The sequence below is a fragment of the Dromiciops gliroides genome, chromosome 5 (assembly GCF_019393635.1).
Source record: "Dromiciops gliroides isolate mDroGli1 chromosome 5, mDroGli1.pri, whole genome shotgun sequence".
NCBI lineage: Eukaryota > Metazoa > Chordata > Mammalia > Microbiotheria > Microbiotheriidae > Dromiciops > Dromiciops gliroides.
In genome coordinates this window covers 44,195,976-44,213,963 of record NC_057865.1, presented here as the reverse complement: position 1 = coordinate 44,213,963, position 17,988 = coordinate 44,195,976, and the positions used below count along the sequence as shown (strand labels likewise).

General features: G+C 40.3%; 1 protein-coding gene across 1 annotated transcript in view; it reads left to right on the top strand.

The window, feature by feature from the left end:
• The window catches only part of ULK4 (unc-51 like kinase 4), a 669,562-nt gene that overhangs the window by 435,321 nt on the left and 216,253 nt on the right, over positions 1-17,988 (top strand). The window contains exons 33-34 of the mRNA XM_043966928.1: positions 4,318-4,484; positions 12,358-12,456. Of these exons, the coding sequence (XP_043822863.1) occupies positions 4,318-4,484; positions 12,358-12,456 (266 nt within the window). The remainder of the gene's footprint in view (positions 1-4,317; positions 4,485-12,357; positions 12,457-17,988) is intronic.

The following is a 17,988-nucleotide window of genomic DNA, read 5'->3' as shown; positions in this document are numbered from 1 at the left end:
AAAAAAACCTAATTATTTGACAAAAACTGCTAGGAAAGTAGGAAACCATATGACAGAAACTAGGTACAGACCAACATCTCACACCGTATGTTCATTAAAAAAAAAAATAAGGTCAAAATAGGTACATGATTTATACTTAAAGGGTGATACCATAAGCAAATTAAAGCATGGGATAGTTTATCTGTCAGATTTATGGACAAAGAAAGAATTTAGGACAAAAAGTATAAAGACCATTATAAGATGAAAAATATATAATTTTGATTATAAAAAATAAAAAGCTTTTGCACAAACAAAACCAATGCAACCAAAATTATAAAGAAAGAAGAAAACTGGGAAAGAATTTTTGAAACAAATATCTCTGATAAAGGCCTCATTTCTCAAATATATAGATAACTGAGCCAAATTTGTAAAAATATAAGTTATTCCCCAATTGATGAATAGTCAAAGGAGATGAACAGGCAGTTTTCAGACAGAGGAATCAAAGCTATCTATAGTTGTATAAAAATGTTCTATCTCACTATTGATCAGAGAAATGCAAATTAAAACAACTCTGAGGAACCACCTCACACCTATCAGAGTAGCTAATATGACAAAAAAGGAAAATGTTGCATGTTGGAGGGGATGTAGGAAAACTGGGACACTAATCCATTGTTGGTGGAATTGTGAACTGATCCATTCTGGAGAGCAATTTGGAACTATGCCCAAAGGGCCATAAAACTGTGCATACCCTTTGATCCAGCAATACTACTGCTAGGTTTATATCCCAGAGGCATCCCAAAAAGAGAAAAAGAACTATTTGTACAAAAATACTTACAGCAGCTCTTTTTGTGGTGGCTAAGGATTGGAAATCAAAGGAATGCCCATCAATTGTGGATGACTAAACAAGCTGTGATATATGATTGTAATGGAATATTATTGTGCTATAAGAAATGATAAGCAGGATGATTTCAGAAAGACTTGTATGAACTGATGTATAGTGAAGTGAGCACAACCAGGAGAACGTTGTGCACAGAGACAGCAATATGATGAAGAACTGTGAAGGACTTAACTATTCTCAACAATACAATGATCCAAGACAATCCCAAAAGACTAATGATGAAACATACTATCCACCTCCAAAGAAAGAACTGATACTGATTGAATATAGACTGAAGGATGCTATTTTTCACTTTCTTTCATTGTTTTCCTGTTATTTGAGTCTTCTTATACAAAATTACTAATATGGTCATGTTTTACATAATTGTATATGTATAACCTATATCTGATTGCTTACCTCCTCAGGAAGGGGGGAGGGGAAGGAAGGAGGGATAGAATTTGGTTAAAGCTTTAAATAAAAATGTTTATTAAAAATACTTTTTTGGGGGGCAGCTAGGTGGCACAGTGAATAAAGCACTGGCCCTGGATTCAGGAGGACCTGAGTTCAAATCCGGCCTCAGACACTTGACAACTACTAGCTGTGTGACCCTGGGCAAGTCACTTAACCCTCATTGTTGCACCAAAAAAAAAAATACTTTTTTGGTATGTGATTATTTGTGGGGATTTAGTTAAATAGGAAAAGAAAATAATCCTTGGGATCTTTTTTGGATGAACAAAGTATGATTTCTACTTCCTTCTCCCACTTGTGCCCTCTATCCCTTTCCTTCTTTCTTTGCTAAGACTAATTCTTTGCATTAATAATTCATTGTCAGGGCAGCTAGGTGGCGCAATGGATAAAGCACTGGGCCTGGATTCAAGAGGACCTGAGTTCAAATCCAGCCTTGGACACTTGATACTTACTAGCTGTGTGGGCAAGTCACTTAACCCTCATTGCCCTGCAAAAACAAATAAATAATGCATTGTCTTTGTGCTTTTCTGTCATCAGACTGATCCCAGTGTGCTAGTGAGCTTTGCTATGGGCACAAAGTGAAGACTGTTAGCTTGTGACCATCTGGCTTTGCCCTTGCTGCTTTCCTCATCACAGTCAACATTGTGTTTCTAAATACCGGATTGCCAGATCTGGGGGTGGGCCTTTTCTCAGGTTTCACCACTTGACCTCTTGGTAGCATGTTAATTGCCCCCTACTCCTTGAACCTCTCTTTCCACTTTCCCTAATGGCCTCCATTAACACAGCATAGTCACTCTCAGACTCCACAGGGTCCTTCCCTTTTTTTTATCTTGTAACATTTCCATGGAACCAAGATCTCATCAATGTGGGCATTCCTTCCAGTGGTAGAGGTCACATGCAAACCCTCATTTTCTAATCTTACTCTAATGTATCCATGTTCCCCCATGAATTTCCCAGAGAGGATCTACCCAGTATATATACTGGGGCCCTGCATGAGATCTTTTAACATTTTATATAGTTACCATTGCAACATTTGGACTGTGCATCTGTTCTCTCTGGCTCTTGCCACATGACCAGCCCACCGCCTTTTCTAATCTTACATCTTTGTGCAGTTCATACATTTGCTGGTTACCCTCAATAGCCTATTTATGTCCACTATCCATCTGTCCTTTGTCCTTTGGACCACTTTTGTGTCACAGAGCAGATTGGGATCACTGAAAGGATCTCACATTTTCACATAGCCCATTCTCTTCTTCCCATTACATTCTGGCCTCAGCTCCTAGTCAGTTTGCAGTGCCTGTCCAAGAAAGGGATACTGACTCAGTGGACTGGCCACCCAACTGCATGTCATACTGGGAGTAACAGGCACCATTTTTCCATTTTCCATTTCATTTTCCCAATTTGGATTAAGCCAATCTCATGACCAGTTATGAATCTTATTGAGAAGAACCTGTAGTGTATTGAAGCTTTATCCTCAGATGGGGACATCTGGATGACGTCACCATTTATAAAGAATCCCTCTTCCATTTTGAATCAGCACAGGATGTGACCATAGAAAAAAAGTCTTTGGTCAATTTGTATTTCTTCCTTCATACCTTTCCTCTATCATAATAACAATAACACATATTTATATAGCACTTTACAGAAACAAAAGTTCTCCATCTGCCTTACAAGGTTTGATCCTTATAATATCTCCACGAAATACAGAGCGTGAATACCATAATTCCCATTTTGCATGTGATTAAAAAAAGTGAGGAGTAGGAAAGTTAATTAAATATGCCCAAAGTCACACTGTCAGTAGCCCAGCAAGGCTTGGGATATACTTCAGATTCTAGGTACGGAGTTTTTTGTTCCTACTACTCCCCAAGACTCGGCATTCAGTCCTTTGCTCTTTTCTCTTTACTCACTTTCTCTAAGAACTCATCTTCTCACAGCTTCAGGGATTGCCTTAGTGTGTATACTTCTTAGATCTTTATTGCCAATTCTGACCTCCCTGCCAAATGTGAGCCCCAAGTTTCCACTTAGTCTACTGACCATTTCTCCTTGGAATGTTCTATTTTCACTTCAGATTCAGTGTGTCAAAAACCAAGATGATCACTCTCCTAAAACTGATTTCCTGTCCTGACTTCTCTATTTCTATCAATGCTGTTCTTAATATAATTATTGTTTTGTTTTACTCAGGCTTCAGTCCTTGGATTTGTCTTGTAATTTTCCCTATTTCCCTTGCCCAATTTGGTGACTGATTATCCCCTTCTCTGCGGTTGATTCTTGTGCTTTTTTTTTCTTTTTCCATTTCTGTTACCATCACGATACTAACACCCTCATTTAGGCCCTCAGTGGCCCATAACAATTTCAATAGATTCCTAGCTGGTCTCCTTATCTCCATTCTCCTCATTCTCTGCCCCCTATTCATCTAACAATCTTTGTAAAATCCTGCTTTTGCCATGCTACATTCCTCTGCTTTGAAACCTAAAAAAAAATCTCCTTGTTACCAAAAGAATAATATTTGAAGTCTGGAATTCAAGGCCTTTCACAAAGCTTCCTCCCCACCTACTTCACTATTCTTGCCTCTTTCCTTTCTGTATTGTAAACCCTTCACTTAAAAAACACATTTTCCCCAAAATGCAGCTTCTGTGTTTCTGCTTTTGCTCCTGTCTTTTTCTCCTTCCTGCACAATGAAGGACATGACCATCACATCTCTGATTCCAGTGGTGCAGCTGTCTGATGGCGTTCTTCTTCTTCTTCTTCTTCCTTCTTCCTTCTTCCTTCTTTCTTCTTGCAATTGGGGTTAAGTGACTTGCCCAGGGTCACACAGCTAGTACGTGTCTGAGGTTGGATTTGAACTCAGGTCCTCCTGAATCCAGGGCTGGTGCTCTATCCACTGCACCACCTAGCTGCCCCCATCGTGGCGTTCTTTATATGGCTTCTCTGGCATTGTTCTTCATAGGCACTCTGTGTCCACAGCTATTTCATTTTCCCATTTTTTCCCTCAGGGTTGGTCCGTCACATGTGCAGTCTTTTAATTGAAACCTCAGCCCTGTACCTGGACATGGACAACAAGAACAACATCAAGACCGCCAATGCTTTGCTGTTTTCCCTGCTTGACATTCTGCACTGCATGCTCATCTACACATCTAACATCGTTCGGATGACACTACAGGTAACTGACTATTTTGTAGGCGAATGAAAAATGCCATCCAGTGCTGCTGTTTCCCCTTTTCTCTTTCTTCTTTTTGGATCTTATTTTACAAGGTACAAATTTAAAAGGAGAATGTATGGTTCTGTAACGATTGGAATAACGCCACTTGCTGGAGACTTACTGTAGAAGAGTTCTGCCCATGAAACGAAGGTCTTTGAGGGCAAGACCAGGAGTCTTTTCTTTGGCGTCAGGAAGTGACGCGGGCTAGTGGGAGGAGGAAGGAAGAGACTGGCGCTCGCTCTGGGGCTCTTTCCTGAGGACTCTGGTGGAGAGCGGAGCTAGAAATGTGCTGTCCCTTTAATAGATAGGAATCTAGGCCTTTCTTCTCTCTTTATCAAATTCTTATTCTCCTTAATAAATGCTTAAAAGTCTAACTCTTACTAAAGCTTATAATTTATTGGCGACCACTCATTAAATAGTTTAGACAGTTTAGCTAGAATTTTAGCCCTTAACAGTTCTAAAGGGAAAGAAAGAATAGGCTTCCATCAGGAATAGAAGACCTGATTGTCTAAGGGAAGAAGAGACAGAAGGGTAGGGGAGACATTGAACATAGGTGACCCACAGTTAGCCCCTAACCATCCCACTGTGGAACAGAGCAGTCACCATAGATCCAGCTCAGGATTGGCATGGAGCCCCCGCCTTTGGGAGAAATGGGAATATTTGCCTCCTCATCTTTCCCACACAAATATTGTCCCATTAACTTCCTGTGTGCAGAATTTTCACTCAGAGTTGATTTGCTGGAAGCAATAGTTTGCCATTGATTGATCTATACACTCTCTCACTTGTTTCCTCTTGTGACCATAGGCATGAAATTTTGATTTAGGGATCAGGGCAATCTGGCCATGAAAATCTGGGGGATCAGAATTGTAACCTTTGACAATTATCAACACAGGATCAAATTTTTCTAAGACACCTTAGTGATGAACTAGTCTATACTTCCATGCTCAAACCAACTCCACAACCAGTTGCACTAGTTGCACTAATGTTAATGTTTTAAAAGCGTTTTCCCTGTTCTGGTCATCTAGAATTTAGAACATTAATTAAGTTTTCCTTACACTTTCTTTTTGAAATAACATGATAGAATTCTTGTTTCTTTGCTTCAGAAGCAAAAGCTGATTGATCAAATAATTTTTCAAGGCTCACAATAGCAGAGCTAACATTAGATCTCTGGGATATTTGTTTAGCCTACAGTGGTCATTATTAATAAAAATTATTCCTACTGTACCTAATTTGGGCCTGGTGATTTTCTTGCATAACAAAATACAATAAGCAACTCCACCCAAGGACCCTAAAAGGGGGAGTCTTTCACAGATGCTTGATGACATATATATTTGTATCATATATAATGATATATTATATGTAATATGACATATATTTGACCATTGTTTCTTTTTAAAAAACGAGCTAAAGAAAGTGACCTAACTGTCCCTTTCACATATCCCTATATGATTTTTAAGTAAACTATAGAAAACTGTCAGGTACTCATGAACACGTAGATTTCTGTTGACTTTTTTTTTTTCATTACCTGTCACACTAGCACAATGAAAAAATCTCTTTTTCTTAAAAGTACATCATTTCTTATATCTGATCCCATTGTGGTGGTTGTAAATTCTTTGTGATACAATAGATAGTTCCTCTCAAAAATAGCTTTGATGCTCCTAATGAAAGATTGTCAGGTAGATTGTAGATGAAAAGGATCAGAAACTGAAGGACCCCTGAACAATAGAAATCTCCTTGTGTAAATGATTAGGAAGACACTCATGAATATCTTTTTTACTGCTTCCATCAAAAATGCTCCTTTTTATATATTCACAAAAATTTGGTAATGAATTAATCATGTTTCATTCTCCTTAACTCAATTATAGAATACAGTGCTATTAATTACCTTTCTGAATCCCCCATCATCATGTTTACTGTGTACTCCTTTTGGCATCCCTGACAGCTGCCTTTGATCACTAGTAGCAACCACGGTACATGGTGCCAGCCCTCAAAGAAACCAAGAGAAATCTTTAAGAGTGAATTATGAGGAATGGTGGCTGGGGAAAGAGATGGAGCCTACATCCAAGGCATATTCCCCTGAAATAGTGAACGATAAATGCTTTTGAAACCATGTCTCCTCTTCAGCTTTCTTTAAGTCCCAGAGCTGAGATTTTCCTTAATGTAAAACACACATTTGCATTGAAAAATAACCATTCCAAGGATACAAGAAGCTTAAGAATAGGAGAAGCCAACTTCCATAGTCATGTTCCCAAGGGACAGCTAGGTGGCTCAGTGAATAGAGCACCGACCCTGGAGTCAGGAGTACCTGAGTTCAAATCCGACCTCAGACACTTGACAACTTAATAGCTGTGTGACCCTGGGCAAGTCACTTAACCCCAATTGCCTTACCAAAAATTAAAATTAAATTAAATTAAAAAACAGTAATGTTCCCAAATATTTATTTAGAATTTTGTGCCTTTGCAAAGCTCTTCCTTTACAATTATGATCCAAGTTATACTTTATATTTATATACTACTTTAGGAAGCACTTTCCATAAAACAGCACTGTGCAGTCAGTAGTATAAGTGGCATTATCCTTATTTTACAAATGAAGAAGGTAAGACTCGGACAGGCTAAGTCATTTTCCCAAAGTCACACAACTAGTAAGTGTCAGAGCTGAAATTTGAACCCACTTCTCCTCTGATTGACTGAGTTCAGGCCCCTTTACTGTAGCATTCTGTGAGGCTCAAAAAATAGTGATTAAAAAAAACCCTCTCTTGGGGCAGCTAGGTGGTGCAATAGATAGAGCACCGGCCCTGGATTCAGGAGGACCTGAGTTCAAATCCGGCCTCAGACACTTAACACTTAACTAGCTGTGTGACCCTGGGCAAGTCACTTAACCCCAATTGCCTCAAAAATTAAAAAAAAATAATAATTAAAAAAAAAATAATAAAAAATTAAAAACCCCTCTCTTGATCAGTCAGAAGCCAGATTGCAGAAAGCTAAGAGAATGAGAGAAAAAGGAAATAGTTTTAGGTGGCCTTCCTTAGGAGTTTAGCCACGAAAGGGAGAAGAGACACAGGGCGATAGCCTATAGGGTTGGATGGATCAAGGGAACGTTTTTTTTGAGGATAGGGGAGATGTGGGCATGTTTGCTGACAATAGAGAAGCAGCCAGGAGACAGGGGAGAGATTGAAGATTAATGAAAGAGGGGGGATGACTGATGGCTTGGTGTCAACTTGGAGGGAGGCAGTCTTTCTGTGGCCCAGAATTAACTTTTTTTATTGATATCTTCTGTTTTTTATATCACCATAGTTTTCCTCAGTATCCCTTTCCCAGTCCCCCCCACCAAGAGTATTTTTAAAAGACAAAAAAAAAAAAAGAGGAAGAAATTAGCACAACTGTTTAATACATCAAAAAGTCTTAAACATATGTGCAATGAACAACACTTGTGGACCTCCCACCTCTTCAAAAGGGTGAGGTGAGAATGTCTTCTTATTGCTATTCTTTTTAGCCATGTTTTTTATAATTTTACAACCTTCACTTTTGATTTTTTGCCTCAGTTTTCTTATCTGTAAGGTGGGAATTTATGAAGATCTAAGGAGAGGGTTTTTTGTGGGTTTTTTGGGGGGGGGGGGCAATAGGGGTTAAGTGACTTGCCCAGGGTCACACAGCTAGTAAGTGTCAAGTGTCTGAGGCCAGATTTGAACTCAGGTATTACTGAATCCAAGGCCGGTGATTTATCCACTGTGCCACCTAGCTGCCCCCAGGAGATAGTATTTTTTAAATGCTTCTCAGAGTGCCTGGCACATAGTAGGTGCTATATAAATGCTAATTTTGACAATAATGGTGATGTGGACCGTGGTTCAATCTGTTTTGTTGTAGTCATTTGCATATTTTTTCTTGGTTTTGATTACTTCATTCTGCATCAATTTGTACAGATCTTTCCATTCTTCTCTGTATTGATCACATTCATCATTCCTGATACCACAGTAATATTTATTTACGTTAGTGTACCACAGTTTTTTGGCCATTCCCCAATTGATGAGCACCTATTTTGTTTCCAGTTATTTGCACGCGTGCACTCTAGTGCTCTCTCTCTCTCTCTCTCTCTCTCTCACACACACACACACACACACACACAAATACTGCTATAGTTTGGTGTATATGGAAACTTTCTTTTTATCATTGACCTCCTCGAAGTATAAGCTCAGCAATAGAACCTCCAAATTACTGGGTATGGACATTTTGGTCATTTTATTTGTGGAATTCCAAATTGCTTTCCAAAATGGTTATACTAATTCCAAACTCCACCAACAATGTACCAGTGTGCCTACCTTCAGTCAATCAGTAAACATTTCTTTGAAAGCACCTAGATTATAAAGGGTTTTGAATGTGAAACAGAGCATTTCGTATTTGCTCATGGAAGCAAAACTTCCAACATTAACCATTCCTGTTTTTGTCATCTTTGCAAATTTGTAGAGTGTGAGGCAAAGCCTTGGTTTTGGTTTTTGTTGTTGTTGTTTGTTTGTTTGTGGGGTTGTTTTTTTGGTCGCATTTTTCTTAGGGCAAGGGGGATAGAGATAAATATTTATATAGCACTGGGGACCATTGAGGCACTGATGGATTTTACTTATTGCCTGGGCTATATAAGCCACCAAAGAACTAAGGTACCAGGAGAAGCTGGCACATCTAAAGCAAGGTTCTAGAAAGACAAGCCGTCATTTGGGATCAAACCATAAGAGATTAGAATGCAGAAGATGTACTCAGGAGTTTGGACTTAGAACATTCCTTATGTGTGTTTTAAAAAATTATTTGTGGCTACTGTGCTTTTAAAATTATTGCTACATATACACACACACACACACACACACACACACACACACACACACACACACACACATATATATGGCTATTGCACCCATTTTGGCAGTAATTATTTATTATTAATATCATATATATGATAGATTTATATATGTATGTGTATACATATACATATATATACATATACATACATACATACACATATATAAAATCAGTAAAGAATTGGCCTAGTGGCAATTCAGCACAAGCAGGAGAAAGGCCCCGGAGGACCCATGCTGTCTCTCAGAGAGCCAGCACGCGGTCTCAAGGCCTAAGAGGAAGAGCATGCACCAAGTGACAGCATTTGGAGCCAAAATCGAGAGCCAAGATGGCGACCCTCCTGTGGTCAAGGCTTTTATCTTCTTTTGATAGAGGCCAGTCACTATACATTGATCAAAGCTGATTGGTTAGCATCTTTCAAGTTCATTGGTTGACATGGTTCGAGGGTGGTCCACATTAAAATGAGCTCTAAGAAGACATCAGGGGGAAGTATTTAAAAGACCATGGCTGAAGGGGAAAGGGGATATCCAGGTGTGATTTAAACCCATCAGTCCTTCAATGAGCTAGACAAAAGAATCTGTCTCCATTCCTACTGTACCCTTAGGCTGGTCCAAAAACAAGGTTAGAACTTCCTCAAGAATTGAACTTTCTGAAGGTGGGGGAGAAAGGGACTGAAACTCATCTGGGTCCCCCCAAGAAACTCATTACTAATAATTATTTTCTCACACTTGTAGAATGAGGCCTTAGGCCAGGCTGTCCAAGAGGGCCTAGGGAAACTAATGAAGCTGGAGGGCCACCCAGTTATGTCTTGGGTAGAGGACTTTTCAGTATTCTGAGAGTTACCATTTTTTAGTTGATCATGAGGCATCCCCAAAGAATTACATGACTCAGTGACTCAGGTTTGTTGCTGTTGTTGTTATTGTTGTTGTTTTTGTGGGGCAATGAGGGTTAAGTGACTTGCCCAGGGTCACACAGCTAGTAAATGTCAAGTGTCTGAGGCTGGATTTGAATTCAGTTCCTCCTGAATCCAGGGCCAGTGCTTTATCCACTGTGCCACTTAGCTGCCCCTCAGTGATTGTTTTAAGTTTTATTAAAAGACTGTTTGGCCACAGGGAGAACACCAAAGGAGAAAAGTGTCTCAGGGAGATGGAAATGTTTATATTTATAGTGAAAAATGTAGGTTATTTCCTCATTATCTTAATCTCCTTGTGGAATTCTTAGGGTCCTAAGACATCTCCCAAAGCAAGTACCTTTTTCCCTAGGGGTGTGTTTTTGGGGTTTAAATTTTATAAGGTGAACTTAAGGACACATTTGATCCTTCTGAGCATTTCCCCAAAACATGTTTAAACTTGTCTGACCCCAAAGGTTTCTCTGTTTAGGATATCTCTTTGTTTTAAGGTCTGGTTACTAGGTACAGTCTCTGTTTCCTTTCATCCAGGATTATTAATCCCTGGCTCCTGTTTCCTTAGGCTTCAGTTGATATTGTTTGTTTGGTTACAGTTGATAAGAACTCAGGTCTTAGTTTATCTGTTAACCCTCTGGCCACACCTCCATCAGTTTTTAGACATAAACTTAATAAGCCAATAGAAAACATAGGTGTTCAAGGCTAATAGGTATCATCAATTCATTCAGTTCCAAAATAGTCTGTAATTAGAAAATGGATTTTCTTTGATCAGGTGTACATTCTTTTATTGATTTTTTTGTTGTTTGTTTCTACGTGACTTTCATCCATTAATGCTCTTGCCCCTCCCCTACCCAGTGAGCCATCATCCCTTGTGGCCAAGAATAGAGACAAAAAGCAGTCCAGCAAAATGAAACAACACAAAAGGTGGCTTAGAATACAGGAAATGTCTCCCTTGTCAGGGACCCCAGCACCACCACAAGGAAAGTCTGGTGAAAGTGTTTTCTCAGCTCTTCTTTGGGGCCAAACTGGGTAATTAGAATGAGTGTTCACTTTCAGTTGTTGTTCTTTCTCTTTCCATCGTTGTCATTGTGTATTTTGTTTTCCTGGTTCTGCGGAATGCTCTCTGCATCAGTTTATATCAGTCTTCCCATGCATCTGTGAATTCTTTATATTAATTATTTTTATGGTGTATTAAAATATGTACCCACAATTTGTTTAGCCATTCTCTATGATGAGCATCTACTTTGTTTCCTTGAACATTAATTCTTAATTGAATACCTTTAATCGAGGAAAATGGACACTTGAAATTCTGTCATTCAGCCTGAGGCAATGAACCCATTAGCTTTCTGGAGGGGTGACCTCTAGTTCCAGCTACTGACCTGAGACAGCACATCCTGATTGACAAAAGGGGGTTGATCTGAGAGAAAATGAAAACATGGTTAGAGAATGAGGATGAAATGTGTAATTACTAGAAAGTACATGCTAAATAAGTAGACGCTTCTTCCATGTCAGATAATTCAGGTTCAGAAACCAAAAGCTCCCACCAGTTTGATGTATTTGCTATAAAATTCCTATGAGAATAGAGATAAAATGCATGTCTTTTACTTTTGATTTTCTTGTTCCTGTTTGTCCTTCCTAATAAAGGCAAACCAATGTGTGTTAGAAGTTAATCAGGATAGTAACATAATCAATATGTGTATATACATGTATATTTGTGTATGTGCATATGCCTATTATTTATGTGTAAATGTATAATGTAGATGTATAAAGCATCTACCCGGAAAATAACCTCTGGATTTTGTTCAACCCATTATCCCTTCACATTCAAGCATATGGAGAGGGTACATTTGGTAGAATGTGCACATTTGTTTGCATTATATTTAGATGAAAATACTTACATTTTCTTTTGCTCATTCTCAGGGTACAGTGGACAATAACATTTCACCTGTAGCTCCTAAGAATGAATATCATCCTTTTGAATTCTTTGTTCCCATTCAGATTTGTACCACCTAATAAATATCCCTGACTTGGTGTCTACAAGCTGAGTATTCAAGAAGGTGACCATTTCTTTCTTTCTCTCCCATTAAAGGCCCAGAAGAATGGTACAGGAGGGGACACTCAGGCTGCTGAAGACCTTCTGCTTGTTAATAAACCTCTGACAGACCTAATTAGCTTGCTTATTCAGCTGGTAAGAACTTTTTTTTTCTCTTGAGCCCCTGGGAATATTACTCAAGTAGAAATTATTTATATATATTTTTCATCTCATGGGCTTCAGTGTTGGATTTTCTTTTTCTTTCAAACTTTAGCCAAAACCAACTTCTTTGTGGCTTCTTGCTGAGGAGCAAGTAAATGGCTGAAAAAGCATTTATTAAATGCTAACTGTGTGCCAAGCACTATGCTGAGTGTAGGTGATAGAAAAGAAAATCGAGAGTCACTGCTCCCAAGCAGCTCACATTCTAATTGGGAGAGACCACATGTCTACATAGAGGGTGGAGAGCCTGGTTGTCTTCACAGGGCAGCAGCAGGGCAGGAAGCAAGGGCTCACAGGCTCTGAAATTCAACTCAGGAAACCCTAAAATGCGGCAGTGTTTTAAAACCACAAAGGTTATCGTCATGTAAAGAAATCTTTTTTTTTTTTTTTGCGCGGGGCAATGGGGGTTAAGTGACTTGTCCAGGGTCACACAGCTAGTAAGTGTCAAGTGTTTGAGGCCGGATTTGAACTCAGATACTCCTGAATCCAGGGCCAGTGCTTTATCCACTGTGCCACCTAGCTGCCCCATGTAAAGAAATCTTGAATCACAAGGTGTCTCAGATCATACATTGCTAGCTGAGGAACTAAGCACTTCCCGGTGCTGGCAGCTGTGCTGAGTGCTAGGGATACCAACACAGGTACAAAGACAGAGGGCTCCTGGCCCCAAGGGGCTTCTATAAAAGGGGAGGATGACACATAAAGAGGAAGTGAGGGATGTCACATTGAAGTCTGAAAATTGAGCAGCCCAGCTTGGAGCGGGTAAAGATAGGCACGGTTGGGCCTTCTCCCAAGGAAAGGCTACATGCAAATGACCCTGCAAAGACAAGTCAGCCTAGCAGGAGATCTCTGTAAGAATCTGGTGGCTTTCAAACAAGATATTTTAGAGTAAAATGTGTACTTTTTATCCAAATCTGTGCTAGTCTCAGTGAGTTTCCTGGGGCACCGAGACTGGCCCAGGGTCTCCTTTCCAGTCTGTGTGTGTTGGGGGAGGAACTTGAACCTGGTCCTGAGCTCTACACCCACTGCATTCTACCACCTCTCTTTGCAGAAACGTATCTCATTAAAAACAACAAACAAAAAAACACCTTCATCTTCATTTACAGAGACTGTAAACCTGATCAAGCTGTCCCCTGTTGATGGCTTTTTAAAAATATAATTTAGGGGGCAGCTAGGTGGTGCAGTGGATAAAGCACTGGCCCTGGATTCAGGAGGACCTGAGTTGAAATTCAGCCTCAGACACTTGACACTTACTAGCTGTGTGACCCTGGACAAGTCAGTTAACCTCATTGCCCCACCTTATATAATATATATATATATATACACACACACACCTATATATATATATAAATAAATTTAGGTTAGAGTTGACCCACAATCTCTTTTGTGATCAGCAGCATTCTCTACTTCCCCTCCAGATAGAATTCTCCATCAGGGGCTCATCACCCTGGTCTCAGTTATAATGGCTGAGGTATTTAGTTTAATGGTCAAGCTCTTGTTCCATGATGTCCAACATGTAGGCTCTCTTACACCGATAATTGAATGAGAAAAATCCTGAAGTGATAACCACAGAAATGAGGTTAATTTCCCCCTGACAGGGTATGGAGCTGAAAAAGCCTCAGCCTTGCACACCTCCCCAGCTCTTGAAATGCTCTTGCCAAAGGGAAGTGTTTGAGATGGGAAGCTCCGGTTTTTAATTTGGGGATGTCCGTAGCATGGAAGGTGTTTTTCAGTTGAAAAGATGTGATGGTTTCCTTGGAGGCAGAGCCGAGGTGTGCACAGGCAGCAGCCAGCTTAAAGATGAGCCCCAAATGAAGGGCTTTTCCCTCTCTGGTCTCAAGGACAAAATTAAGCAATCTCTTAGGAAAAAAAAAAAAAGGACCACTTCCACATGTACATGGGCTTCACACAGCTTTTCCATTTCAAGAAGGGGAAGGGGAGGAGTTCTTTTACTTCCCCCTTTTATATAGTTATATTCAATTTCTTAAGAGACTTAATTAAGAGATATAACTGATTAAGACATGCCTGTATTACGCCAGGATACGCAGCATAAACCGGCTTTGATGAACCTAGGTTTGATTACAGTGTTTGTAATAGTTACCCTGATTACCCTGGTTAATTATAGCCTTCAGTGATTGGACTGAGGGCGGGAGGGAGTCTCTGCCCCTCTTGTCTCTGGCTGCGGCGGCAGCAGCAAAGGATCCAGCTCTTTCAGAATTGTTTGTTGAGCAAGTGTCTATCTCAGTAAACCTAACAACCGTGACAGACCATTAATGGGAAGAAATCTGGCGGCAGCGGCACCGCTGGCACCTGAAGTGGAGATTGGATTCTCTACCCTCGAGCAGAACATGTGCAGCCTTGGGAGGCAGCTCGTGGTTCTGAAGTGGAGGAAGAATAGAGAGCGAGGCTGTCATTTTCTGGGAGCCTGGGAGCAGATGGGCATGTCTCTGCCGGATGAGGCTTGTTTGTTTAACAGGCACGGACGCCGGCCAAAGTGCTGGAGCGGAAATCTTCATGCATGGCCTTTCCAGGTGTCGAGGTGGTCAGGGGGCAGAGAGGCTGGGCGCTCCAAGATGCAAGCCAGCCAGCGAGCAGATACAATTTATCTTTGCTTTGTCTTCCAAAGCTTGTTTTCCCTCACATTTAGTATCACAAAACACCAGGCATTTGTCCGATCTCATCATCCGACTGCCTGGGGCATATACCCCACCTTTGCTCACATCCAGGCTCTGGAAAGATCCCACTGGGTTTGAGATCTGGAGGGGAACTTTGGAAACCATCTAGGCTAGTTATCTCATTTTACAAATGAGAAACTGAGGCTCAGAATGCTGAGCAAGAAAACCACTTAGTTGATTGTCCAATCAGTCCATTATTATTCATTTCTTCATTCATTCACTTATTTATTTATTTATTTGTGTATTTGTTTATTTGTTGGTTGGTTGGTGAGGCAGTTGGGGTTAAGTGACTTGCCCAGGGTCACACAGCTTAAGTGTCAATTGTCTGAGGTCGGATTTGAACTCAGCTTCTCCTGACTCCAGGGCTGATGCTCTATCGACTGTGTCACCTAGCTGCCCCCTAGTCCATCATTTTAGAGATGAGAAACCAAGATTCTGAGGGGTTTGGGTGATTTGCCCAAGGTCACAAAATTTGTCAGTGATGGAGCCAGGATTAGCAACCAGGTCTCTTGACTTCACATCTGTGCTCCTTCAAACTGTCAAAGATCACAGAACTTGTTGGAAACAGAGCTTGGTTAGTCTGTCTCTTAACTCTTTTGCTAGTGAATTTTCAATTCTTCTGTTTTCTACTGTGGGTCTGTGATCTCATCGTTTTGACTGAACCAACTGAAGGACAACAGTGTGTTGCAGCCGCTCACATCTGCCCTGTGCCTATCCATTTTCTTTTGGGTGACGTTTAACTTGAATTCCTCAGAAATTTTACAGTTCCATAACTAGAATCATATCGCATCACCAGAAAAATATTAGTTGTAAAATGATGGGCCTGTTTCAGGAGGAAGTTTGTGGTCCTTAAAAAATTGCATTTTTTTTCCAAAGGCAGTCTGCCTATTCTTGTCCTCTTGTTAAAATGTGAACCAAATCTCTGGGCCCAGTTAACATAGTCTATAATTTCCACTTCGCCACATTGCTTTTCTTAGAAAGCAGAGGCAAGTCCTTTTTAAGGTTTTAAGAACTTCTTTCCACACAACACAACCCCTGTGAGGTAGGCAATTCTAGTACCATTATCTCATTTCACAGATGAGAAAACTGAGGTCCTTAAAGGTTAAACAAGTGTTTCCTAGTCACACAGGTAGTAACTGTCAGAGGCAGGATTGTAAACCACTTAACCTGGTTCCAAGATGTGTTCCCATAATGTCCATCCTCATTTCTTTATTACCCTTTTCCCCTCAAAATGTGCAGATAATACACCTGCTCCACTGAGCATTCCCTCTGAAAATCTCAATATAATGCTCTGTCTAATGTTCACATTAGTAGACTCATGTTATGGGAAAGACCCACCTAATACTGAGAGGAAAATGCACTTCCAGGATGGACCCCTTTGTGGATCATTTCTTATGTTAAGATTCCAGTGGCCTTCATAAAATAGCTCATTTGAGTAATCTGTGTTGGATTAATTAGGCTTTTAAATGATCAGGGGAGAGAACTTTGGTAAACTTCCTCTACGCTACGGAGTGCCAAATATTTATGACTAATCTATGTTAAAAGAAAAACTGTAATAAGCCTATTGGGAGTCTAACTAGGGCACATACATGCAAACAGATAAACTTTACAAAGATCATTAAAAACCTAGAAGTAGTACAGTGTGAAAGTGGAATTTCCTTCCCTGTTTTGGGGGGGGGGGGGCGAGGGAAAGTCACTCTCAGTTTGTATTTATCTAGGATAATTTTGGTGGAATCCCTGCCTAGGGAAGAGGAATGAGCTACTTGGACTCTTGAAAATTCTTCCAGAGACATACTTCTGCGAAAGTAGAAAATGATTATCCTAAGAAAATTTGAAATCTGTTTACTCACCAGTTATTAGCTATATTTATAACATACACAAAATGTGTTTTATCATGAGATGTTTGTGCAAGACCTAACAAATTTAGGGTAAATAGGCTGACCATGGCCCCTGAAGAAAAGATATACGAGGTAATTGTTTTGACCTAAATATTACATTTCCTTGAGCTCTCTAGGAGAGAAAATTAGGAGTCAAGCTATACCACTGGGATGTTTTTTATTAGCATTTAATTAATGCATTCTAAGAGATGAATCATAGCCTACTTTCCCTTCATTTCAAGGTAGAGAGAGGAGAGTGAGTAACGAGAGACAGAGGGAGGGAGGGAGGGGGGAAGAGAGAGAGAGAGAGAGAGAATGAGAATGAGAATGAATGGTTTTCTCAATTTCCAGGCGCCGGCTGACTACTTAAGCTCCTCTATGTTGTGGCCCATGGAAGAATGGAACCAGTTTCCATTTCTCCCCCTTTTCTACTGTAATGATTGGAATGACGCCACCTACTGGAGACTTACTATAGGAAAGCTCCACCATGAGGAGAATGCCTCAGAGAGCAAGGCCATGCGGCTTTTCCTTGGTGTCAGGAAGTAAGGTTTGCGCATGGGTACTGTCCACCAAGGCTACCAGCCAATCAACTTGAGGAGCCTCCCATTTTCTGGGAGGGGACAGGAAGGAGGAAGGAGGGCCTGCGCAGAGAGGTCGGTCTCTTTTTGGTTCCTGACTTGGTGGTGGTGGCGGCAGAGGAAGTCACAGGAAAATTGAGGAAAGATAGGATTGCCATGCTGTTGGAATTCTGTTCTCAATCTTTCTCTTTCTACCTTTCAATAAACCCTTAAAAACGTAAACTCGTTTTATCAGTGATTTTAGTTTCCCCCAAACTGGGGGCACAGATTAGAACCCAAATTTAGAATCTTAAATTACACACTACTAAACCAGAATTGTCTCATAAGCACCCCCTTTAAGGT